The 27426-nt window shown below is 38.0% G+C and overlaps 1 protein-coding gene across 1 annotated transcript in view; it reads left to right on the top strand.

Annotated features, from left to right (window-relative positions):
- Positions 1-27426, top strand: part of FAM171B (family with sequence similarity 171 member B) — an 80189-nt gene that overhangs the window by 38597 nt on the left and 14166 nt on the right. Inside the window, exons 2-4 of the mRNA XM_027555846.1 lie at positions 15199-15432; positions 21428-21520; positions 24813-24971. Coding sequence (XP_027411647.1) covers positions 15199-15432; positions 21428-21520; positions 24813-24971 — 486 coding nt within the window. The remainder of the gene's footprint in view (positions 1-15198; positions 15433-21427; positions 21521-24812; positions 24972-27426) is intronic.

Here is a 27426-nt window from a genome sequence, read left to right as displayed (position 1 = left end):
AGACTAGGCTCTTGAAATGTTCTTTCTGTTACTAACGAATGATGATATGCACAGAGCAATAGGGTGTACTATTCCAGCTTGTCAAGACTTCTCAGGATTATTTAGCAGGTACACCTGGTATCTTTGCTTGGGTTCTGTGTTTCAGCATCCATGGCTAGTTACGTAACAGGAATATGGCTACATGACCGGTGTCCCCATGGCAGGCTCTGACCCTAAGATTCCATGTGCCTGCAGTTCACAGCTAGAGAAGAATTGTGTCTTGTGTAAACTGAACAGGAGAAGGACTTGAAAGCCCATGCCTGACTTCTCTGGGCTTGCCTGATGCATTTAATTTTCCTGTTGTTTTTACTTTTTATCCTTGACTGTTACAAATCTTAGTTTTGAGTATGACCTCCTATTAAGTGGTGTGAGTCCTTCTGATAAGTCACTGAACTGGAAGTGGTCTTGGGACTCCTGAAACATAGAGTAAGAAGGACTGGGAGAGTATGGAGTCATGAGAAGTGTAATTTTGACAAAGACTCTAAGGAGGTGAGAAAGTAAGCTGTTCATTTATGGGGGTAGGGTGGGAGGTAGGGAGAGAATTCTAGGCAGAAGGGACAGCCTGTGCAAAGACCCAGAGGTGGGAACTTGCCTGGTTCAAGAAAGTGCTGGAGCCCAAGTGGATCAGAGGAGTGAGGATGGAACGGGGAGGATTAAGCTCAGAGACTCAGGGGCCTATAAGGACCTTCTTGAGGGAAGCGGGTGATATTGCTCAGTGCATGTTTGTGGGGTCGGTCACTAAATTCCCATCTTTCCTCTGAGGAGGAATATCTGCTTCTCATGTTTTCTTAGCTCAGTTGTTTCTGGTTTTGGCAGAGACTTAACATATTCTTTTTAACCTCATTTTTTTCTTTCATCAGTCCTTAACTTTTTTTTTTTTTGCTGACTTTTCACAGGAAAATAAGTCTCACCTTTTTATTTTTCTTTTAGTCTTTTCATCTGTGTTGCCACTCACTGGGCTATTGGTTCTTCTGTCACCCCATACTTAGTGCCTCCCTATATAGTGTGCTCAATTCATGCGTGTTGGGTGAATGTGTGAGTGAGTGAATAATTGTGATCCTGAGGCAGGATAAGAGATTGCAAAGAAAAAAAGAGTGAGAAATGCCTGTGGAGTTTGATTTGTTTATTTATCAGACTGAATTATTTCCACTGAGGGAAAGGGCCCTTTGGGTAGGCAAGAAGGGACTGAGTCCAACTGCAAATGGCTCACTTTCTCACTGGCTCCCTATTGAGGCCTCTGCCATGTGCTTGTTCTTAAGTTATAAGGACTTTTTCACGTTACTCATCTCATTAGTTTTGGCAAATCACACTCAAGTTTCTGGTCCTAATGAAGACAACGTGCATTTTACTTGCTTCATACCATTTTTCACCTTTGGAGATCATGTCTTCATTCCAGCTCCATAATTTCTTCTTCGATTTGACATTTTCTCTGTAATAAGTATTAGTGCATTAAGTTTGTTTTTGCTTCAGACAGGCGCAGATTGTTTTTTTTTCCCTTAAACTCTAAAGCCTGTAAGAATTTTGGATCCAATATGGTGCTTAAGCAACGAAAAGAAGCCTTTTCTGATTTGTTGAACTCGTTCTTTAATTCAGCTCCCTTTTGTTCCTTTAAAAGAAGGAGGCTGTGTGTCCATGTTTGAAATGCTGTAAAGCTTAGACTGTTGAAGTCCTTTCCATTCTGCTTTATAGAATGTGGAATAATATGGTCCTTTCTCTCATAAACTCCTTGGTTGTCCTTATTCTTTCCTAAACTTTCAGTCCTCCTTCCAATTAAGTAGGAAAATTGGGCTGGTATCCTGGGAGAAAGAATTGTAAACCTACTTTGTTGGTATTGTTTTGTAATAGTGAAAGTAAATTAGACTTAATCTGCTTGCATTATATTTATTTAGCAAATTTTGCTACTTATGGGTTTTTTTTTTAATAAAAATTTCCGAGTTAAATTTTCTTATAAGAAGGAAACATTAATTTCCAAAAAGAATGCACTCTTAATATTTGTTTTTGTGATTATTGTAATAATGTGAAATATTTGTCACCAGCAACTATGGGGTCAAGCCCAAAACTTCACCAATCCTAGGACTGGAAAGCTGGCTATAATTTCAAGTGACTTCTGTGGATATCCAACAATTATCACTCTTTACCCTGGTGCTTGGTCACTTCTGATTGTCTCTATCTTCTTTTCTTTTCTTCTTCATTTCTTTTCTTTTTCCTACTTTTCCCAACTTTCTGCTCTTCCTTCCTCTCCCTGTTCCATTCACCTAGAAGCTACATGCTAACTACCCTTAGTAAACCCTGGCAAAACACAAGGCTGAGTTTGAAACAGCATTGACTGTCAAGAAGCTTGTTCTCACAGAGAAGATCAATACACAGAGAATAAAAACATACACCACAATATATCATGTGCCATTAGATGAGTCAGTACAGGAGAGGAGGGCCATCTAACTGGGATAAGTGCAAATTTATCCCAGCGCAAGTTTATGAAGAGGGTTGTTTGTCCTAAACTTTGAAGGATAGGTTAGGGTTTTTGATGGGTAGAGATTAAGATTTTCTTCAGATAGAAGAAAGGAAGGATGTAGCAGTAGAGTGGGTTGGTCTAGGATAGTGACTAGTGACCCATTTATGTCATGGTCATTGGAAAAGACCCTGATGCTGGGAAAGGTTGACGGCAGGAGGAGAAGGGGACGACAGAGGATGAGATGGTTGGATGGCATCACTGACTTGATGGACATAAGTTTGAGCAAGCTCTGGGGGTTGGTGATGGACAGGGAAGCCTGGTGTGCTGCAGTCCATGGGGTCACAAAGAGTCGGACACGACGGAGCGACTGAACTGAACTGATAGAGCAGAGTTCTTCAGACGTTTTCAGTAAAGTGCCAGAGAGTAAATAATTTCTTTGCAGACCATGTGGCCTCTGCTGTTGTAGCAGAAGCAACCATAGGCAATCCATAAATGAGTACACTGGCAGTGTTCCAATAAAACTTTATTTACAAAATGGGCTGCAGGTCTGAGTTTGCCCATGGGCTATCGTCTGCTAATCCCTGATAAAATGGTGGTTAGTGGGAAATAAATATGCTGTGCTTAGTAGTCAGTTGTGTGCAACTCTTTTCGACCCTTTGTACTGTAGCCCACCAGGCTCCTCGTCCATGGGGATTTTCCAGGCAAGAATACTGGAGTGGATTGTCATTTCCTTCTCTAGTGGGAAATAAGGCTAGAATGGGAGGTGATGGCCAGATGTCAGCTTATAAATGCTAAGCTAAAGACGTGGAAATTAATTGTACTCTCTTTAGTAAAACCATGATTATGTCTCTACTAAAGACTTTAAATACCTTGATATTTAAATATGGAACCAGATGTTTTCTGTTTACATCCTTTAGATACCTGTATAGCTAGCTCAATACTAAGATTTCTCTGATTAATATTTAGTATAAAAATAGTGGATAGAGAACAAACTAGGCCTTTGAATGCCCCGCAGTAAAGTTTGAGTCATAGCATCTTTGGGCTTCTTCTTCTTTTTTTTAATTTTATTTTTTATTTTTATTTTTAAATTTTATTTTATTTTTTAACTTTACAATATTGTATTGGTTTCTCACAATAAAGTCTTCACTGGAATGGATCAAAAAAATCAGAGCTCAGAAAGTGGGAGAGAATGAATGGGTGGGCCCTTTGGAGATCTGGACTCAAAATGTCCATATTCTTCCCTGTTCAAAAACTGATAGTGTGAACTTGATTCCAAAGTAGATATAAAATCCACATTTTTTGATACTCTTTAAAAGGCATTTTATTGGGCATGATTGACATGTAAAGGCTGTAGATATGTCACGTATATAACTTAATGAGTTCAGGGATAAATGTACACATGTGAAACCATCGCCACCGTCAAAGCCATAGACATATGCATCACCTCCCAAGGTTTCTTCCTGCTCCTATTATTATTATCTTGTGGTAGGAACACTGAAAGTAAGATCAGTCCTGTTAGGAAGTATGAAATATGCAGTGTTGTTGGCAGTAGGTACTGTTGTACACTAAATCTCTAGTACTTATTTATCTTGTGTAACTGAAACTTCACACCCTTTTACCCCCACGTCTCCTTCTTCTCTGCCCCTGGAAACTCCATTCTAATCTTTGACTGTTTTGTGTTATTGTTCAGTCACTAAGTCATGTCCAACTCTTTGCGACCTCATGGACTGCACCCTGCCAGGCTTCCCTGTCCTTCACTGTCTCCTGGAGTTTGCTCAAACTCATGTCAATTGAGTTAACTCTTTTAGATTCCATGTATAAATGAGAGCATACATTATTATCTTTGTGCATCTGGCTTATTTCACTTAACATAATCCTCTAGCTCTATCCATCTTGTTGCAAATGGCAAATTTCTTTATTTTTTAAGACTGAATAATATTCCATTGTATGTATATACCAGTTTCCTTTATTCACTTGCTGATGGACATTTATGTTTTTTCCGTGTCTTGGCTGTTGGGAATAATGCTGCATTGAACATGGGAGTACAAGCCTCTCTCTTCAAGATTGATACCTTCAGGAATAGTTACACGTGTTGATTCTAAAATTCTACGTAATTTCATAGAAGATTGTATTAGGTACTATAGACAGTTCTTCTCTTGTCTCTGGTTCATTTCCTTTTTAAAACTTCCTCTACGGTAATATCAGACAAATCTGCAGTACTATTTCTCATGTCTTTCCTCAGAATCTTCCTCAAGGTAAGGATGTACCTTATTCATGTTTGCAGCCCTGTTATCTCCTGGTGTAAATCTGGCCGAAAGCAGACTATCAGTCTACATTTGCTAACTGAATGAATGTAGGTAAACATTTCTAATTGTTCCCAACAAGTTATTTCACTATATTTTGTGTTTTTCATTTCTTAATAGTTCTCATATAGAATGCATAAACCTCAAAGTTTAAAAGTCTTCAGTGTTAAAATATTAAATTTCATCTGTGATCTGTTTACAAAAACTTTATATACTTAGTGTATTTGTAGCATTATATTCCTAGAGAGAAAAAAAATTGTATATGAAATGAAATTATTGTAGATGCTTTATACATAGTTGAAAAGAAGTAGGCTAGTTTTTGTACCAGAGAAATCTGAAAATAGAGTTTCTCCATACGTACATTTGTAACCTACATAATAATACCAACATAATAAGATGTCAGATTCTCTTGGAAAGAAGTGGGGTTGTAATTTCTCAGCCCACCCTACTCCAGATGTTGCCAGATAAATGACTAGCAGTACTTTTTGTTTTAGCCCTTTCTGAATTTTGAGTTTTACCTATCTATACCCTATAGTCGGAGAAGGCAATGGCACCCCACTCCAGTACTCTTGCCTGGAAAATCCCATGGACAGAGGAGCCTGGTAGGCTGCAGTCCATGGGGTCCCTAAGAGTCGGACACGGCTGAGCAACTTCACTTTCACTTTTCACTTTCATGCATTGGAGAAGAAAATGGCAACCCACTCCAGTCTTCTTGCCTGGAGAATCCCAGGGACGGGGGAGCCTGGTGGGCTGCCGTCTATGGGCTCGCACAGAGTCGGACATGACTGAAGCGACTTAGCAACATACCCTATAGCAAAACCATAATACAGTGTTGATTCTAATAGGCTTTTTCAAGAACATTTCTTTATACCTATTTAGCAGTCTTTTGAATTTTAGTGATTCTCATTACTTAATGCTTCTAATCATGTGCTAAGTGGTTAAATCTTTGCCAGCAACCTCAGGGTCTTGCTCATGCATGTATATTTTATTTTTACTTGTTTCTTTCAATGTTTAGATTATATGTTTTCTAAGGGTGTAGTTGAAATCATTTGATATTGAACCATTTTTAAACCAATGCTGACATACTGAAAAGAAGATTGTGTGGGCAAGACATAATGATTATAATTAAGTGACAGAGAAAATAATATGGGCATGGAGAGCTGAAAAATACAATGGAGAACAGTAGGTAGATTATGGAGACAAAAGCACCTCTGGTGGAAAATCATATATTTAACCACACAATCTGTCCAATCTAAATGCCAAAGTATTTTTGTTGAAGAAGAAAGCTAGTGAGGGGGATTATTATGGCTATATATTATTTCTGGCTGCCAGTACCATTTGCCTGATCAAACTGTTGACATCACAGAAGCCAGAAGCATCCTGTTTTTTAAGTCATGGCAGACAATTCTTTTTTTTTTTTTTGTGAAGCATCTTTTTTTTTTTTTTTTCTATTTTATTTTTAAACTTTACATAATTGTATTAGTTTTGCCAAACATCAAAATGAATCCACCACAGGTATACATGTGTTCCCCATCCTGAACCCTCCTCCCTCCTCCCTCCCCATACCATCCCTCTGGGTCGTCCCAGTGCTCTAGCCCCAAGCATCCAGCATCGTGCATCGAACCTGTACTGGCAACTCATCTCTTACATGACATTTTACATGTTTCAATGCCATTCTCCAAAATCTTCCCACCCTCTCCCTCTCCCACAGAGTCCATAAGACTGTTCTATACGTCAGTGTCTCCTTTGCTGTCTCGTACACCGGGTTATTGTTACCATCTTTCTAAATTCCATATATATGCGTTAGTATACTGTATTTATGTTTTTCCTTCTGGCTTACTTCACTCTGTATAATAGGCTCCAGTTTCATCCACCTCATTAGAACTGATTCAAATGTATTCTTTTTAATGGCCGAGTAATACTCCATTGTGTATATGTACCACTGCTTTCTTATCCATTCATCTGCTGATGGACATCTAGGTTGCTTCCATGTCCTGGCTATTATAAACAGTGCTGCGATGAACATTGGGGTACACGTGTCTCTTTCCCTTCTGGTTTCCTCAGTGTGTATGCCCAGCAGTGGGATTGCTGGATCATAAGGCAGTTCTATTTCCAGTTTTTTAAGGAATCTCCACACGGTTCTCCATAGTGGCTATACTAGTTTGCATTCCCACCAACAGTGTAAGAGGGTTCCCTTTTCTCCACACCCTCTCCAGCATTTATTATTTGTAGACTTTTGGATCGCAGCCATTCTGACTGGTGTGAAGTGGTACCTCATAGTGGTTTTGATTTGCATTTCTCTGATAATGAGTGATGTTGAGCATCTTTTCATGTGTTTGTTAGCCATCTGTGTGTCTTCTTTGGAGAAATGTCTATTTAGTTCTTTGGCCCATTTTTTGATTGGGTCGTTTATTTTTCTGGAGTTGAGCTGCAAGAGTTGCTTGTATATTTTTGAGATTAGTTGTTTGTCAGTTGTTTCATTTGCTATTATTTTCTCCCATTCTGAAGGCTGTCTTTTCACCTTGCTAATAGTTTCCTTTGATGTGCAGAAGCTTTTAAGGTTAATTAGGTCCCATTTGTTTATTTTTGCTTTTATTTCCAATATTCTGGGAGGTGGGTCATAGAGGATCCTGCTGTGATGTATGTCGGAGAGTGTTTTGCCTATGTTCTCCTCTAGGAGTTTTATAGTTTCTGGTCTTACATTTAGATCTTTAATCCATTTTGAGTTTATTTTTGTGTATGGTGTTAGAAAGTGGTCTAGTTTCATTCTTTTACAAGTGGTTGACCAGATTTCCCAGCACCACTTGTTAAAGAGATTGTCTTTAATCCATTGTATATTCTTGCCTCCTTTGTCAAAGATAAGGTGTCCATATGTGCGTGGATTTATCTCTGGGCTTTCTATTTTGTTCCATTGATCTATATTTCTGTCTTTGTGCCAGTACCATACTGTCTTGATGACTGTGGCTTTGTAGTAGAGCCTGAAGTCAGGTAGGTTGATTCCTCCAGTTCCATTCTTCTTTCTCAAGATCGCTTTGGCTATTCGAGGTTTTTTGTATTTCCATACAAATTGTGAAATTATTTGTTCTAGCTCTGTGAAGAGTACTGTTGGTAGCTTGATAGGGATTGCGTGGAATCTATAAATTGCTTTGGGTAGTATACTCATTTTCACTATATTGATTCTTCCAATCCATGAACATGGTATATTTCTCCATCTATTAGTGTCCTCTTTGATTTCTTTCACCAGTGTTTTATAGTTTTCTATATATAGGTCTTTAGTTTCTTTAGGTAGATATATTCCTAAGTATTTTATTCTTTCCGTTGCAATGGTGAATGGAATTGTTTCCTTAATTTCTCTTTCTGTTTTCTCATTATTAGTGTATAGGAATGCAAGGGATTTCTGTGTGTTGATTTTATATCCTGCAACTTTACTATAGTCATTGATTATTTCTAGTAATTTTCTGGTGGAATCTTTAGGGTTTTCTATGTAGAGGATCATGTCATCTGCAAATAGTGAGAGTTTTAAATGGGTTGAATGCCCCAACCAAAAGACAAAGACTGGCTGAATGGATACAAAAACAAGACCCCTACATATGTTGTCTACAAGAGACCCACCTCAAAACAGGGGACACATACAGCCTGAAAGTGAAGGGCTGGAAAAAGATTTTCCATGCAAATAGGGACCAAAAGAAAGCAGGAGTAGCAATACTCATATCAGATAAAATAGAATTTAACACAAAGGCTGTGAAAAGAGACAAAGAAGGTCACTACATAATGATCAAAGGATCAATCCAAGAAGAAGATATAATAATTATAAATATATATGCACCCAACACGGGAGCACCACTGTACGAAAGACAAATCCTAATAAGTATGAAAGGAGAAATTAATAATAACACAATAATAGTGGGAGACTTTAATACCCCACTTACACCTATGGATAGATCAACTAAACAGAAAATTAACAAGGAAACACAAACTTTAAATGATACAATAGACCAGTTAGACCTAATTGATATCTATAGGACATTTCATTCCAAAACAATGAATTTCACCTTTTTCTCAAGCGCACATGGAACCTTCTCCAGGATAGATCACATCCTGGGCCATAAAGCTAGCCTTGGTGAATTCAAAAAAATAGAAATCATTCCAAGCATTTTTTCTGACCACAATGCAGTAAGATTAGATCTCAATTACAGGAGAAAAACTATTAAAAATTCCAACATATGGAGGCTGAACAACACACTGCTGAATAACCAACAAATCACAGAAGAAATCAAAAAAGAAATCAAAATTTGCATAGAAACGAATGAAAATGAAAACACAACAACCCAAAACCTGTGGGACATGGTAAAAGCAGTCCTAAGGGGAAAGTTCATAGCAATACAGGCACACCTCAAGAAACAAGAAAAAAGTCAAATAAATAACCTAACTCTACACCTAAAGCAACTAGAAAAGGAAGAAATGAAGAACCCCAGGGTTAGTAGAAGGAAAGAAATCTTAAAAATTAGAGCAGAAATAAATGCAAAAGAAACAAAAGAGACCATAGCAAAAATCAACAAAACCAAAAGCTGGTTCTTTGAAAGGATAAATAAAATTGACAAACCATTAGCCAGACTCATCAAGAAACAAAGGGAGAAAAATCAAATCAACAAAATTAGAAACGAAAATGGAGAGATCACAACAGACAACACAGAAATACAAAGGATCATAAGAGACTACTATCAACAATTATATGCCAATAAAATGGACAACGTGGAAGAAATGGACAAATTCTTAGAAAAGTACAACTTTCCAAAACTGGACCAGGAAGAAATAGAAAATCTTAACAGACCCATCACAAGCACGGAAATTGAAACTGTAATCAAAAATCTTCCAGCAAACAAAAGCCCTGGTCCAGACAGCTTCACAGCTGAATTCTACCAAAAATTTAGAGAAGAGCTAACACCTATCCTGCTCAAACTCTTCCAGAAAATTGCAGAGGAAGGTAAACTTCCAAACTCATTCTATGAGGCCACCATCACCCTAATACCAAAACCTGACAAAGATCCCACAAAAAAAGAAAACTATAGGCCAATATCACTGATGAACATAGATGCAAAAATCCTTAACAAAATTCTAGCAATCAGAATCCAGCAACACATTAAAAAGATCATACACCATGACCAAGTGGGCTTTATCCCAGGGATGCAAGGATTCTTCAATATCCGTAAATCAATCAATGTAATACACCACATTAACAAATTGAAAAATAAAAACCATATGATTATCTCAATAGATGCAGAGAAAGCCTTTGACAAAATTCAACATCCATTTATGATAAAAACTCTCCAGAAAGCAGGAATAGAAGGAACATACCTCAACATAATAAAAGCTATATATGACAAACCCACAGCAAACATTATCCTCAATGGTGAAAAATTGAAAGCATTTCCTCTAAAGTCAGGAACAAGACAAGGGTGCCCACTTTCACCATTACTATTCAACATAGTTTTGGAAGTTTTGGCCACAGCAATCAGAGCAGAAAAAGAAATAAATGGCAGACAATTCTTTATAACTTTTTATTTGAAGGAAAAAGAATTGTTTGTGCCTCTTTAATTTCTATAACTAGGCTTTCAGCCAAGATTCTGTTTTTAGGGTTTTTTTTTTTTTTTTTTAATGCTGTTTTTTTGCTGCTGCTTATGCTGGGGCCAGAAAAACCAAGCTGAAGGAGGGAGTGGGTGGCTCAGAGGGTCAGCAAATGAGGGCTTCCTTCTCTGGTTGGGAGGAAATAAGCTAGTGAATATTTTTTTGTTGTTCAGTTGCCAAGTCACGTCCGACTCTTTGAAACCCCATGCGCTACAGCACTCCAGGCCTCCTGGTCTTTGCCCAAGTTTGCCCAGGTTCATGTCTATTGAATTGGTGATGCCATCCAACCATCTCATCCTCTGTCACCCTCTTCTCCTTCTGCCTTCAGTCTTTCTCAGAGAGCATCAATGTCTTTTCCCGTAAGTCGGCTCTTCCCATCAGGTGGCCAAAATACTGAAGCTTTAGTTTGTGCATCAGTGAGTGATATTCAGGGGTGATTTCCTTTAGGATTGACTGGTTTGATCTCTTTGATGTCCAAGGGACTCTGAAAGCAGAAACTAGTAAATATGGTGGAAACCAAATTCCTAAGGCTTTTCGGTGAGAGAGAAAGTACAAATACATGGAACTTGGAGTAAAATGAACCTGTTAATCCTGCCTGTGCTCTATTAGCTGCTCAATGTTTGCCTCAGTTTTCTTGCCTTAAAACGGGGGAAGTCTTGCGGGTTTGTATTGAGATGAAATTGGACAACGTATATAAAGTTTCTAGTACTGGGCCTGGGGGAAGAGGTGTGTGTGTGTGTGTTACACAAATACTAATTTTTTTCCTATTTGAGCTTAGAAAGACAGTTTTGGTCAGGCCTACATTATATCCTAAGTCTGTCAGGCAACCTAAGGTATAGATAGAGGAGATCTCCTCAGAGAGAGACAGTGTGTTTTTGATAGTGAAGATTTGACCTTTGCAAGTTGTTTTTTTCTGAATTTGATACTCATTTCTCATCAGATTTACTAACAGTATTGGACTTCCCTGGTGGCTCAGAGGTTAAAGCATCTGTATTAGTACATGTGAAAAAGTAAAATCATCCATTCTGGATTGGAAGACATTTTGTGAATCAAACCCAGTTTCAGAATGCCAAGAGGTTTTTGGGTGTCTTATTTTGGTAACTGTACTTTTATAAAGATGGAACAGATGGAATATGCAGAGTTTTTAATTAATTTAGTTTAGACTCTTACTACACTTGGACTTTGTCTATAAATCCAAAGGCTCTGAGAATTTCTGAAACTAATCTTTGGAGCAAACAAATTAGTAAAAATTCCCTATTGAGTCCCATTCCTGAAAATGCTGTTGAAAGAACCATTGTAGTACCTTTGGTTTGAATAAGGCCCATGACCAAATTTTAAAAGCTTTTAAAATTATTAGTTTCCTTATCTTCTAGTTCAGTTCAGTTCAGTTCAGTCACTCAGTCGTGTCCAACTCTTTGCGACCCCATGAACAGCAGCATGCCAGGCCTCCCTGTCCATCACCCAACTCCCACAGTCCACCCAAACCCATGTCCATCAAGTCGGTGATGCCATCCAACCATCTCATCCTCTGCTGTCCCCTTCTCCTCCTGCCCTCAATCTTTCCCAGTATCGGGGTCTTTTATAATGAGTCAGCTCTTCACATGAGGTGGCCAAAGTATTGGCGTTTCAGCTTCAGCATCAGTCCTTCCAATGAACACCCAGGACTGATGTCCTTTAGGATGGACTGGTTGGATCTCCTTGCACTCCAAGGGACTCTCAAGAGTCTTCTCCAACACCACAGTTCAAAAGCATCAATTCTTTGGTGCTCAGATTTCTTCACAGTCCAACTCTGACATCCATACATGACCACTGGAAAAACCATAGTGTGCAGTATTCCTCTTATATGGTTTATCTGAGTTTGGTACATTATCCTTCCCTCCTTCTCTTTCTCTTACGGAAGATAGCGTGTAAAGAGAAAAAAGTGAAAGGGTTAGTTGTCAGTCGTGTCTGACTCTTTGTGACCCCATGGACTGTAGTCTGCCATGCTCCTCTGTCAATGGAATTCTCCAGGTAAGAATATTTGAGTGGGTAGCCATTCCTTTTTCCTGGGGATCTTCCCAACCAAGGGATTGAACCCAGGTCTTTTGCGTTACAGTCAGATTCTTTACCATCTGAGGAATAAACTATTCTGTACTTACAGTTGTGTCCTATGTCATTTAAGGTACTTGCTTTGGAAACAAGCAACAGAACCCAACTCATGCTATAAGATTCAGGGGAGTTTGATACAACTCACAGATCATCAGGAGGGGCAGTATAACACTTCTTCTGGAAGGAGAGGGAAGCACAGAGAGGGGAAGCTTATAGACTCCCAGAGATGATTCAGCTTCAGCAACTGTTAGCCTCTGTGTATCTTTAATCAACATTTCAAGGGCCTAACAGACTGTCTGGCCTGCGGTTTTGTTGTTGTTCAGTCACTAAGTTGTGTCCGACTCTTTGTGAACCCATCGACTGTAGCCTACCAGGCTCCTCTGTCCTCCTCTGTCTCCTGGAGTTTGCATTAGTTGGATGCTTTATGCCAGTGGCTCAGTACATTTTGTCTCGGGGTTTAGGGGCAGGTGGCTGGGCTATTTACTTTAGATTGAGCAGCAGCTACTTGTCCTCTACGCATAGTTTATTGTACTAGGTGGACCTGTACAAGGACATCTGGTTTAGAAGCTCATCATACCATTTTTATTACAACCTTTTATTATTTTGCCAAGAGTTATATTTCCCATTTGAATTTGAAGCCATGGTCTGGCACAAGCGTGTGTTTGTGATTACTTTTTTATTTTTAATTAATGTTATATAAAAATTTAATGATTCTATTTTTGACAATTCTATTTTGATCTAAATGCCTTTGTTGTGGTCCAAAAGCAATTTAAAGTCTCGATTATTTTAACAAAGAATAGATAAGGTGTGATAAGTTTTGTAGCAATACTAAATTCAGTCAGTGCTGCAATTGCTTCACTGCAATTCAGTCAGTGCTGACTGGGATTTTTTACCTGACATGATGTTCTTGCTAAAAATTCTTAAATATAGGTTTATACAAACGCATAGCAGCATAGTTAATCCTTATGAGCTCTTTCTTAGTGATGTTCTCATGTTTGTGAAGTGGTCTCCAATTGTGAAGTAATAATTTTTGTTATAAATAACAATATTATAATTTGATTTGACAAACACTATACAGAGCACATTATTTGCATTATTTCACTTTATTAGCTCAAATTAGTGGCTGCTGTCCTGATTTTACAGATGAGCAAATGGACTGAGAGGTGAGTAACTTACCTAAAGTCACACGTCTAGGGAACAGCAAAGATGGACCTTGACTGACCTCAGAGCCCATAAATAGTGGAAGAGAAGAAAGACATTTTTAGCAAAGGTGTTGTGATGCTGGCTTTGCAAAGGTATTTCCATGATGGTAAAAGTTCTTCCGTAGCCAGATATTATCAATGGTAAATCCACGAACACATTGTCAAAATCTGTAAGGCTGAAGGTGTTAAGTAGAAGCCAGCCTTAGTTCTTTTTTCTTGAATTTATCGTCTATATATTTAACTGATAATGTTTTTTATATTTTAGTAAAATTTTTTTTAACTTAAGGTGGAGCTAGGGGCAAACGTATCTGCCAGTGCAGGAGACTTCAGAGATTTGGATTAGATCCTTGGGTCAGGAATACCTCCTGGAGGAGGGCATGGCAACTCACTCCAGTATTCTTGCCGGGGGAATCCTGTGGACAGAGGCGCCTGATGGGCTACAGTCCGTAGGGTCGAAAAGAGCTGGACATGACTGAAGCAACTTAGCACACACACATAGGTGATCTACAGTATTAGTGTCAGCAGTACAGCATAGTGATTCAGTATTTTTGTAGATTTTATTCCATTATAGGCTATTACAAGATAATGGCTGTAATTCCTTGTGCAATACAACACATTCTTGTTGCTTATCTATTTTATAAATAGTAGTTTGTTAATCCCATACCTCTAATTTGTCCCCTCAGCTTCCCTCTCACCTTTGGTTATCTTAAGTTTATTTTCTATGTGAGTTTGCTTGTTTTGGGTATACGTTCATTTGTATTATTTTTTAGATTTTATTTAAAAGTAATATCATAGTATTTATCTTTCTCTAACTTATTTCACTAAGCATAATATTCTCTAGGTCCATCTGAGATTTTGTTTTGATATTTTGTAATTTGGAACTAAAACACATCCTCTGCTTTCCAGACAACAGAGCAAAATAAAAGAGCTATCCATGCACTAATGGGTTTGGTGAATAGCATTTTATTCTAAGACCTTTGACTGTATTTTATTAGTATTAAATCTATGTAACTTGATAATACCCACTCCAGTGTTCTTGCCTGGTGAATCCTGGGGACGGAGGAGCCTGGTGGGCTTCCATCTGTGGGGTCGCACAGAGTCGGACATGACTGAAGCGACTTAGCAGCAGTAGCAGCAACTTGATAATATTAGAAATTTGTCATATAAAGTAAAAATTTTCCTAAAGCCAGAAGCTGTCTTTGCATTATTTACTATTCTCACTTTCCGTTATTCACTATTCTCCCTTCTTTTCCTTTTAACTGGCAGACAAAATAGTGATAATACTATACCTTATTAATAATATTCAACTTAATCAGTTTTAGGAAGAATGAATTTGGTGGAATGTTTAACACCTTTCTATCCATCCGTATGTATGTATCTTCTAAGTTTTTCAACAGTTTGGTATTGTTCAGGTGTTTTAAATGACATTTTACAGTATAGTGACATATGCTTTCTAGGATTTAATGTGCTGTGATTTTGTCTTTTCTAGTGTCTGTATTTATGCTGAAAGTCCAGGTGAATGACATCATCAGTCGTCAGTACCTGAGTCAAGCAGTTGTAGAAGTGTTTGTAAACTACACAAAGACAAATTCCACAGTAACTAGAAACAATGGAGCAGTGTTGATAAGCGTTCCCTACAAGTTAGGACTCAGCTTAACCATTATTGCTTACAAAGATGGCTACGTGTTGACGCCTCTACCTTGGAAGACCAGAAGAATGCCAAGTAAGCACTTAAATAGTGTTTTGCCTTCACTAAATGTAAATGATTTTTTACTCTTTGAGAATTGCTTGTTCTGGTAAACTGAAAATATGACTGTCTATGTGAAGCCAGTATAAGGAAATTAGAAAGGTGTGCCAGTTTGAAGAAAATATGAAGGCCTTTTTCCTGCTACAGAGGCCTGAAGGAATCCTGAGAAACATCTCTGCTCTGGTATAAAACTTGTCTGCAGGTGTATGGGGGTAGGGGGCATGGCATGCCTACAGGATTGCTAAGTTGTTTCAGTCGTGTCTGACTCTGTGCGACCCCAGAGACGGCAGCCCACCAGGCTCGCCTGCCCCTGGGATTCTCCAGGTAAGAACACTGGAGTGGGTTGCCATTTCCTTCTCCAATGCATGAAAGTGAAGAGTGAAAGTGAAGTCGCTCAGTCTTGTCTGACTCTTAGCGACCCTATAGACTGAACCCAACCAGGCTCCTCCGTCCATGGGATTTGCCAGGCAAGAGTCCTGGAGTGGGTTGCCATTGCCTTCTCCGGCCTACAGGATTAGGATGGGCCAAAGTATTGGTGAAGGGACCTTCTCTAAAGGTAGATGAACAGTTTAGATTTACATGATGACTAATAAAGCCATTCTTATAGATTCTTGAACACATGAATTTTAGTTGTTTAGAAACTGAGTTTACAGCATATAGGGAATAGGTCAACAGCAGGGCTAAAATAGATTCAGGGAGTCTAGCTATGAAACTGTGGCTGTGCTGGGGGACTGTAAGGCTAGCCTGATGTAAGAAAGGAGATGAAAGGAGATGTAAGCATACAAGAGGCATACTAGAGAAAGAATCAGTATTTATTATGGTAATCATTTTACAATATATACAAATATCATGCCATTGTATACCTTAAGGTTATATAATGTTATGTGTCAGTTATATCTCAACAAAGCTGGAAAAAATTGGTAGTACTTAGTATCACTAATTTGGAGAAGGAAATGGCAGCCCACTCCAGTATTCTTGCTTGGAGAATCCCATGGACAGAGGAGCCTGGTGGGCTACAGTCCATGGGTTGCAAAGAGTTGGACATGACTGAGTGACTACCACAGTATAACTAATTGGATATTGGGGGTAAAATGGCCAACCAGTTTCCAGAATACAAGTCTGACTGGAAGGATGATCCATTCGGCAGTCAGTCTTTTCAAAAATTTTATATTTTATTGTTCTTGTTAAATTTTAGATATTATAGTTCATATTGGAAACATTTTAATCATTGAACTATTTAAAATTAGATTGAGAAAGAAAATGAAAAATTAGGTAATTTAATAAGATTCACATGAGTAAAATTCTAGAAAATAATGACTAGAAAATCTGTATAGGGATATGGTTGAGATAAATTCATGGTCTCAAATGATTTAATTTTTTTTAAAGATAGAAATTAAGCACAACTATTCATTCAGAAAAAGTGAGAAAAACAATGAAAGAAGAAACCAACTATTGGGAAAAGGAAATAATAAAGACAGAAGTATATTGGCATATGTTAGAAAAATATAAAGAAATAGTTGACAAAAATACATAAAAGTTTTAAAAGTCATAAAAGTTATTGATAACAAATTTGATGGCAAATATCTTAAAAATCCAATAAAACAAACAATTTTGTTATAATGTAAATGATTATTGCTTTTAGATGAGGTAAATTAATCATGCATAAAATGTTCTAGATAAAAATAACTTCTGAGGCTATAAGGAAAAGTACTGCAGGTCATTCCACCATATCAATCAGTACAGCCTTGATCCTGAGACCTAACAAAGGTCAAAATTAAATGCCCTCTTGTGAGCATACTCTTTCTCATTTACACATCCCTCTATAGATCAATCTTACCTGTAACTTGAAATGCAAAAATCCTAAGCAGAATAGTGAAAAAGAATTTCACCATTATTTAAATATAGCGTACTGTCCAGACCAAGTAGAATTTTTCTCTTTGCAGGACTATACAGATGTCAGACTTTATTAATTTTATATATCATACTATTAGAACAAGTTGGAATCAAGATTGCCAGGAGAACTGTCAGTAACCTCAGATGTGCATATGACACCACTGTTATGGCAGAAAGTGAAGAGGAACTAAAGAGCCTCTTGATGAAGGTGAAAGAGGAGAGTAAAAGTCAAGTGTTAGTTGCTCAGCTGTGTCCAACTCTTTGCGACCCCATGGACTTAGCCCACCAGGCTCCTCTGTCCATGGAATTCTCCAGGCAAGAATACTGGAGTGGGTTGCCACTCCCTTCTCCAGGGGATCTTCCCAACCCAGGGATCAAATGTGTGTCTTCTGCATTACAGACAGATTCTTTACTGTATGAACCACCAGGGAACATTCAAAAAAATGAAGATCAAGGCATCTAGTCCCATCACTTCATGGCAAATAGATGGGGAAACAATGGAAACAGACAGATTTTATTTTCTTGGGCTCCAAAATCACTGCAAATGGTGACTACAGCCATGAAATTAAAAGACGCTTGCTCCTTGGAAGAAAAGCTATGAAAAACCTAGACAGCATGTTAAAAAGCAGAGACAGCAAGGGTTTTTCCAGTAGTCATGTATGGATGTGAGAGTTCGACCATGGAGAAGGCTGAGTGCTGAAGAATTGATACTTTTGAACTGCGGTGTTGGAGAAGACTCTTGAGGGTCCCTTGGACAGCAAGGAGATCAAGCCAGTCCATCCTAAAGGAAATCAATCCTGAATTTTCATTGAAGGGACTGATGCTGAAACTGAAGCTCCAACACTTTGGCCACCTGATGCGAAGAGCCGACTCATTAGGAAAGATCCTGATGCTGGGAAAGATTGAGGGCAGGAGGAGAAGGGGACAACAGAGGGTGAGATGGTTGGATGGCATCACCGACTCAATGGACACGAGTTTGAGCAAGCTCTGGGAGATGATGAAGGACAGGGAAGCCTGGTGTGCTGAAGTCCATGGGGTCTCAAAGAGTCAGACATGACTGAGCGACTGAACAACAACAATTAAAACAAATTAAAACTAGTATGTGATAATATCAACAAGTGCCTGAAATGTATTTTGTAAGTTTACCATTCATGCGTAACCAAGAATAAACTCTTTAAAAACTAGGACCATAAAGATATACTTAGATATCTCAAACTCATACTAAGCATAAAATATTAGAGGTGATCCTACTAAAGTAAGAAACTAAATACAGATATCTGTATTATTTTACATTGTAGTAGAAGTTCTCATCAGAACAAAAAGATATTAACAGACAAAAAAGAGGAGAGCTATTAGGAAGAATCAAAGCCATTATTTGTGGTTATGATCATATCCCTGGAAAACTGAAAGTTAGCACTGGTAAAAATCAATAGATGTTCTTACATACATTTCCAATTAGGAAAAAGGAAAATAAATGCTTCTCAGAACACTATGAGAAGGGAAACCTACAAAAAAAGTGAAGTAACTGTGGGGAGGAAAATAAAACTACCAAATGTTACTGATAGAACTAGAAAAAAAAATCAACTAAAACACCGAATAACTGGAAAAATATATATTTTTCTTACTCTGAATATTGTAAAGATTTTAATTCTTCCCATATTAATTTACAGATTTAACGTATTAGCAAAATACTTGGCAAAATAATTCTTGAAGAATAAATATGTAAAAATACCTGAAGTTTTAAGAGATTTACTAGAGGCAGTTTGAAATTCCAGATAACTAAAATATCTAGCTACAGATTTATTGTGATATTTTACAAATCAGATACTAGTAGGTATAAAAAATATAATCTATGGTAAGGAACTATTATAAATCATTGAGGAAAAAGCTGAATATTCAATAAGTAATACTGGAATATTTTGCTAACCATTTGCAGTAAATTAATTTGAATCCATATTCCAAAATACATTGCTCAAAGAGTTCGAATGTGGAAAATTATATTTAATATAATAAACTATCTTTTTTTAGGATGGTCTTTTTAAACTGAAAAGCAATGAATGATGTCGTAAAAGGTAAATTTCACCATAATTTTAAAAAGTAGGAAAAATATGTGAAGTAATAAGGAATGATACCTTTTATGTGCTAAGAATTCATTCATGTCAGTAAAAGACACCAGGACACTGCCTAAATAATATAAATGGACAGAACCATGACTTAGCAGATTTAAAACAGGAAATACAAGTTAAAGAATGTGATAAAATATTTACCTTTCTAATAATCTAAGTACACCCCCAAAACATGCATTTCTTAGATTTTTCACCTCAGGGAAGTTTTATAGAGTGAACATCCTCAGTATTGACAGGATGGGCCTCCTCTAACACTGCTGGTGGGAGAAGTTGGCAGTATTATTGGGATGACAGTTTTGAAATATGTGTGTCGGAGTCTTTGAAATCTTCATCTTTGCTGGGAATCTTTTCTAAACATGAACATACAAATAAAGTGGACAGATACTTGTGCACAAGGATAATGAGGCGAATATTCTGTAATCGTGAAAATGGAAACAGTCTGCAGTATTATACAGTTTAAGTGAATCTTGATACTTTAAGGAATATGACCTTGAAAATGTTATGAAAAGTTTCTACTGAGGGACAGAAATGCTTACAACATTATCTTAAGTGAAAACTCAGGGTGAAAATACTCTGTGTATGATATCACACTCCCTCTTTTTTAAACCGCAGGACAAATCCAGGAAGAGCTACAGTGAAATACTAATGGTGGTGGTCTCTGTGGTGGTCCTGTGATGACCATCATTTTCTTCCTTTTCTGTATTTCTCAGCTTTTCCAGAGAAGATACACATCCCTTTTAAAATCAGAAACATTTCTGTAAATCGAAGGAAATCTGAATGCAAATTTTAATGAGATTCAGAAAGATTCTCCTCAGGCTTAATAGGAAAAGCTGTCAGGGTAGCCCCTTTCCACAGTGTGGGATCCAGTCATCTCAAGGTCCAAGCTATTATCCCACCACCTCCTCTCCAATCTTGGAACTCCAGCAATCTGTCTAAATATTAATAATTTCTGAATTAAAATTACTTTCATTGATAGTCTTCCTTTTCTATTTAATAAAAAAAATTGTTTTACATCCACCCATAATTTTTGTATAGTTTTATATTTTATCTTCTTTTTCATATTTCCTTTAACAGTAAGCTCTAATTAAAAGTATTCCCAGGCAAGTGTATTTTATCTTTTACGTGATTTAGGGGTACTATATAGTTTCTGCTGATATTTAAATACATTGCATGGAGGAGATCAATGAGAACTTGTACTTTAGGTAATGCCTCAAAACATTTTTCTTTTGCAGGATTGGTAAGCTTATCTGACTTGTTCTTGCTTATAAAATGATGGTCTTTTATCCCTGCCTCTTGCTCCTCATCTGGAAAGAATTGTTATCTTTCAGGGATTTGCACTTACTCATCCCACCAGTCATTTCAGATGCCTACTCTTGTAGACAGGTTCAGCCTCATCCTGCCTACTACTAAAGGTTGCCTATGGATCATGTGTATGTTAAACTGTTTTATCCTTTGCCAACTCAGTCTGTTTGGTGAACCACGCTGTGAAGAAAAGCATTGAACCTTTGTGTGGGAAGTTAAAACAGAATGGATGTACTCCCCTTAAAGAACCTAAAATCATGGAGGCAGGAAAAAAGGTTTTAAGAATTATAAGAAGGAAATAAGTAATGATTGTATAGAGAAAAGAGCAGAGGGTTGTTTAAGCATTTAGCTTGACCACACACACACACACACACACACACACATAGGGTTAGAGAACATCATTAGTCATCTTGGTACAAAGTATTATATGAAATTTTTAACAAATTAGTAGTGATGCCCAATCTTCTCACTTTATTATGTTCCTTTTTTCCCCTCTATATTTTACATTCATTCTTCCTTGTTTTGAATTGCTTTTCCCATCACATAGTTTGTTTTTCCTACGTTTTTAGGGCCTGCTGGAGCAGAACTGTATTTGTCCCAGTTTTACTTCCATGTCTAATAAAATATTCTAATTGTGCTATATTTCACAGTATATTCATCAGTTACACTTTCATTGTTCCCACAAAACCAAGCAAATATATGGCTATTTGAAGACACTATTTTAATTACTGGAAAATTAGCTGGTAAGTACTCTACTTCTTCTTAACTAGTAAGTAAACACTTGAAAGTGACTGTATTGTATAACTGTACTACTTCACCAATGGATCAATGTTGATTATAAGGTGGGAAAAATTTTAATTGAACTGGGATGACTAGTATTGACTATAAGTTGACCTGAACCGATTCTTATTTCACTATCAAGCTATAGCATACATATTTTTTTGTGTGTAGTGGGACTCATTCTCTTTTATCATTTTAGCCACCCTCAATAGAACATTTGACTTTCAGAAATACTGGAAAGAGTTTCTGAACTTCTCAAATCACAGCTCTTTCTGGGCTTTGGTGGTTGATGAAATTGGGAAAAGGACTCAGACCTTTGGGGCATTCTCGTCGGCAGGTCACCTTCATTCCTGCCTCTGACATTAATCTTGCTGCCTTCGAGGGAAAGGTCTGAGGCTGGGGAATTCAGTATCTACTGAGCAGACATGATTTGCCCCACTCACATGTCCCGAGGGCAGGAATACAAGAAGCCTGATTTGGGCTGTGATTCAAACTGTGTTTTCCAACTCTGCTTAGCAACCTCGAAGATGCTAGCTTTCATCCTCACCTACCTCCTCCCCTCCCTTAACTAGTCCTTAGGGAACATCCCAGCATTTTGTAACTCTTACTGCGTATTATGTAAAACGTCTGTAAATGACAATAATTCACTTATTTCTTTTGGGAAATCAATGTTTAGAACCAAAGCATATTAGGAATGACTGGTAAAAGTAGAAAATCTTAGAGTCCAAGACAAGAGTCATGGTAAAGAAACAGTTTTTGAAATTCTTCATTTTTAGAAGCTATCTTATTTAGTCCTAATGTATTAAAGAAAACCTAATACTATCATTTGGGAAAAACTGGGGCTTGATTAATCTTGGAGTCATTTACTGAGCGAGGTAGTAGAATCTCTCACTCTTGCACTGATTTTGCTGGTGCACAGCAGGATGGATGTAGAGCTGTGTGTGAAGGGTAAAAAGTAAATAGGACCTGCATGTGTGCAGAGAAAGGCCATTATCTTGACATAGTCCCACTCCTTACTGGCCTCTTCAAACTCTTTCCATTTTTCAACTTTCCGCCCCTTATTGTCTATTTTCAAATGAGTTCTCATTTCTGGTCACAAAATGGCTTTTGCGACTCCTGGACATACCTGCTCACATTAAATCTAGTAGGGAATAGCATGTCTTTGCCCCTAGAAGTCCAAGCAAAATTCACATTGTCTGTGCTCAGATGCTTAGTGTGTCCTACTCTTTGTGATCCCATAGACTGTAGCCCACCAGGCTCCTCTGTTCATGGGAATCTCCTGGCAAGAATACTGGAGTGGGTTGCCATTTCCTATTCCAGGGGATCTTCCCAACCCAAGGATCGAACCCATTCTCTTGCATCTTCTGCATTGGCAGGTGGATTCTTTATACTGTCTGCTGCCTGAGAAGCCCAAAATCCACGTTGGGTCTCACTAACTGTGGTTGGCACAGGTTCCATCACTCAGCAAGTCACTGTGGTCAAGAGGACAATGAGATGCTGTTGATTGCTTTCAGCCCATTCTAGCATGCTCCAGTGCCTCTACTCTTGTTGCAGAAATGAAACCCCAGATGTGCCACATGGGTCAACGTGTGGTTCCCCAGAGTGAAACTCAAAGGTGAAGAAATTCTGGGCAGATGAATCAAGCTCAAGCAGGCTCTAGCCTAAATGTGCCTTGTGTGATCTAAGTTCAGTTCAGTCGCTCAGTCGTGTCCAACTCTTTGCTGCTCATGGACTGCAGCACGCCAGGCTTCCCTGTCCATCACCAACTCCCGGAGCTTACTTAAACTCATGTCTATCAAGTCGGTGATGCCATCCAACCATCTCATCCTTTGTCGTCCCCTTCTCCTCCCATCTTCAATCTTTCCCAACATCAGGGTCTTTTCAGAGTCAGTTCTTCACATCAGGTGGCCAAAGTATTGGAGTTTCAGCTTCAGCATCAGTCCTTCCAATGAATATTCAGGACTGATTTCCTTTAGGATTGACTGGTTTGATCTTGCAGCCCAAGGGACTCTCAAGAGTCTTCTCCAACAACACAGTTTCAAAGCATCAATTCTTCGGCACTCAGCTTTCTTTACAGTCTGACTCTGACATCCATACATGACCACTGGAAAAACCATAGCTTTGACTAGAAGGACGTTTGTTGGCACGGTTATGTCTCTGCTTTTTAATATGCGGTCTAGGTTGGTCATAACTTTTCTTTCAAGGAGCAAGTGTCTTAATTTCATGGCTTCAGTAACCATCTGCAGTGATTTTGAAGCCCCAAAAAATAAAGTCTCCCACTGTTTCCACTGTTTCCCCATCTATTTGTCATGAAGTGATGGGACCAGATGCCGTGATCTTAGTTTTCTGAATGTTGAGTGTTAAACAAACTTTTTCACTCTCCTCTTTCACTTTCATCAAGAGGCTCTTTAGTTCTTCTTCATTTTCTGCCATAAGGGTGATGTCATCTGCATATCTGAAGTTATTGATATATCTCCCAGCAATCTTCATTCCAGCTTGTGCTTCATCCAGCCCAGTGTTTTTCATGATGTACTCTGTATGTAAGTTAAATAAACAGGATGACAATATACAGCCTTGATGTTCTCCTTTCCCGATTTGCAACTGGACATTGTTCCATGTCCAGTTCTAACTATTGCTTCCTGACCTGCATACAGATTTCTCAGGGGGCAGGTCAGATGGTCTGGTATTCCCATCTTTTGAAGAATTTTCCACAGTTTGTGATCCACATAGTCAAAGGCTTTGGCATAGTCAGTAAAGCAGAAGTATATGTTTTTCTGGAACTGTCTTGCTTTTTTGATGATCCAGCGGATGTTGGCAATTTAAACTCTGGTTCCTTTGCCTTTTCTAAACCCAGCTTGAACATCTGGAAGTTCACGGTTCATGTACTGTTGAAACCTGGCCTGGAGAATTTTGGGCATTACTTTGCTATCGTGTGAGAGGAAAGCAATTGTGTGGTAGTTTGAACATTCTTTGGCATTGCCTTTCTTTGGGATTGGAATGAAAGCTGACCTTTTTCAGTCCTGTGGCCACTGCTGAGATTTCCAAATTTGCTGGCATGTTGAGTGCAGGACTTTGAGTTAAAGAAAGGGGCATTTCTTGTTTATTCAGATCTGAATATAAAATAATCATTATAATAAGATGTTAGTAATGTTTTAGAAATAACTGGTTCACTTAGAGTAACATGTCCTGACCAGTAGTGCTGTGCTTTCTGTGCATTTGTTTTGTTTATTGGCTAATGAGGTTTTCTTTTTCCAGATGCCAAATCTCAACCAAGTGTTCAGTTTTCAAAAGCCTTAATTAAACTACCCAACAACCATCATATTAGCAATGTTACAGGCTACCTTACAGTTCTACAACAGTTTTTGAAGGTGGATAATTTTCTGTATACAACTGGCATTACTCTCAATAAGTCAGGTATTTCCTAATTTTTATATAATCTCTTTATAAAAATAGTACATATTCAAATTCTATTTATTTAGATGTTTGATATTAATTTACACTTTGGAGGAGACATCAGTTTTGAAACATAAACACAGTTATTAAAGTGTTTATAGGCAGTCCTTTTATTCTAGTACATTATGAAAGAGATTACATCAGAACCTTATGCATAAATTACAAGTTAATGGGGAATTTAATTTACAGGGTATTTTTATTCAAAGTAGGTAAACAAACTATAGAAAACAGTAATGTTTACTGTAAAATTTTGCAAATTAAAAAATGCATTTAAAAGTGGAAATTTGACTAAGAAGTTTAGACATATGATTTGACCAGTCATTCTCAAATTGATCAGAAGTGTCAATAATTGTTGGAAACAAAAAAGTTTGTAGATTGGAGTGAGCAATTGGAAATTTTGAAATATTTGAAATACTTCAAGTAAAAGGGTAAATATTGAAAAAGTATATTTTTCAGTTTCAACAGTAGTAATATGTAAGGCTGTCATGACCTAAGTTAAGGAGGTGATGGGATTTTACATTTTATTTAACAATTTACTTATGAATGACCCCTGTAAAAGCTGTATCTTTCCTCTGTACATCCATACTTGTTCCACCATTTCTGCCACTTGTTGCCAGTAAGAAACTCCACAGTTTTAAAAATCACCTCAGACAATCTGTAATTTTTATGGTTTCACGTGAGTCAAATTTTTGGTCCATATCATTTGGGGGCTAGTCAGAAATTAGAGTAATAAGCAAATACGTGTTATGGTTACATAGGCATTTTTTCTACCTGCTGTAGCTGATGTTATTGATACCCCAGGCAGATGACCCTCTCTTCTGTTACAAGCCTAAATATTTCCTACTGCATGTATCTGTGACTCTGCATAAGGGCATTCCCTGGCCCAGGAAGTAGACTGAGCCCTCACAAGAGGCAGGCTCTCAAGCAGTGACAGAAAAGAGTACGTAAAGTGTACACACCTCTTCATTAACACATCGTGTGTTGGCTTCCTTCCTTCTTCTGTATTACTCCTCCATTCCCTCAGTGGTGGGTGCTTCCTTCCTTCCAAAGTGTTATTTCAGGGTCTGCTTCTTGAGGAAGCCAATCTAAGACACCTGCCAAAGTTTTCCAGGTATAAGTTATAGGATGCTCCAAATAAAAGCATTGCAAGCATGGTAGCCAATATACACTATCACAAATGAAGCTCATGTTGCCCTGGAGGGTTTTTATGAACAAGACTCATTAGATTCAGTGGGAGGAAGTTATAATATGTTCTGCTCTTCATCATTTCTCTACCACCTGCTTTTGAGATTGTTCATTAGACGTTTCAATGGTCCTGAAGCTGCTAACATTTGAAAAGTCCTAGAGCCATGGTGTCAAATGAAAATGTTCTGTCCTGCCCAATATGGTAGCAGTTAACCACAGGTGGCAGTTGAGCTCTTGAAATATAACCAGTGCACTGAGGAACTAAATTGATAATTTCATTTAAATTGAAATTGCCATATGTTGCTCATGGCTAATATACTGATTGCACAGTTCTAGAGTTCTGTGAATATGAAGATGCTTTTTTAAAGTCTCCTCATTGTCTTTCAGACTCTTTTTTCCTTTTCTTTTAGTTGGCCTTATCCCAAATGATAGGGTGTTGACCTCATCAGTTTCAGACGCATTCAGTATGTGAAGCCACTGACTTCACAGACCCGAGGGGTGGAGTTAAGAAAGCCAGCTGGTTTTACAGTTTGATATGAGATATTATAATTACTCACATAGTACTTTTTATAGTACATTACTTACCAGTGCAACTAGTCTACAGAATATGTATGGCACTATTTTGCTTATCTTATGGATAGAATTTTAGGATGTTTACAAAGGTTAAATCTGTTACATTTAACAGAAAATCTCCAATAAGCCCAGTGGTTGCCCTGTCTGATAACTGGAGATACATTCCCAGGTTCGGTGGCAGCGATAATTAGAATTCCTTTCCGTGGCCTCATGCTGGTTCCATCTCCCTCTGCGCTCTCATCTGCCTTCTTACACATGCCAAGATCACTTCTGATTTGGGGGATTTGCCCTGGTTTCCTCTGCCTGGAAGGCTCTTCTCTGAGGTCTCTGCATGGATGGCACCTGTCATTTGGCCACTGCTCAAATGTCTCCTCAGAGAGGCAGCCTTCCTGATGGTTTTGTAGGTTTTTAAAAACATCAAATTATTGAAATAGATAACCAACAAAGGCCCTACTGGATAGCACAGGGATCCCTGCTCAGTATTAGATAACAACCTAATGGGAAAAGAATTAGAAAATGAATAGATACATGTATATGTATAACTGAATCACTTTGCTGTACACCTGAAACTCTCACAGCATTTTTAACCAACTATACTCCAATGTAAAATACAAGTTAAAAACAAAAAAATATTGACTTTTAGATTCCAGTGACATTA

The sequence above is a fragment of the Bos indicus x Bos taurus genome, chromosome 2 (assembly GCF_003369695.1).
Source record: "Bos indicus x Bos taurus breed Angus x Brahman F1 hybrid chromosome 2, Bos_hybrid_MaternalHap_v2.0, whole genome shotgun sequence".
Taxonomy (NCBI): Eukaryota; Metazoa; Chordata; class Mammalia; order Artiodactyla; family Bovidae; genus Bos; species Bos indicus x Bos taurus.
Note: the sequence above shows the minus strand (reverse complement) of the source record. Positions and strands in the feature narration are given on the sequence as shown.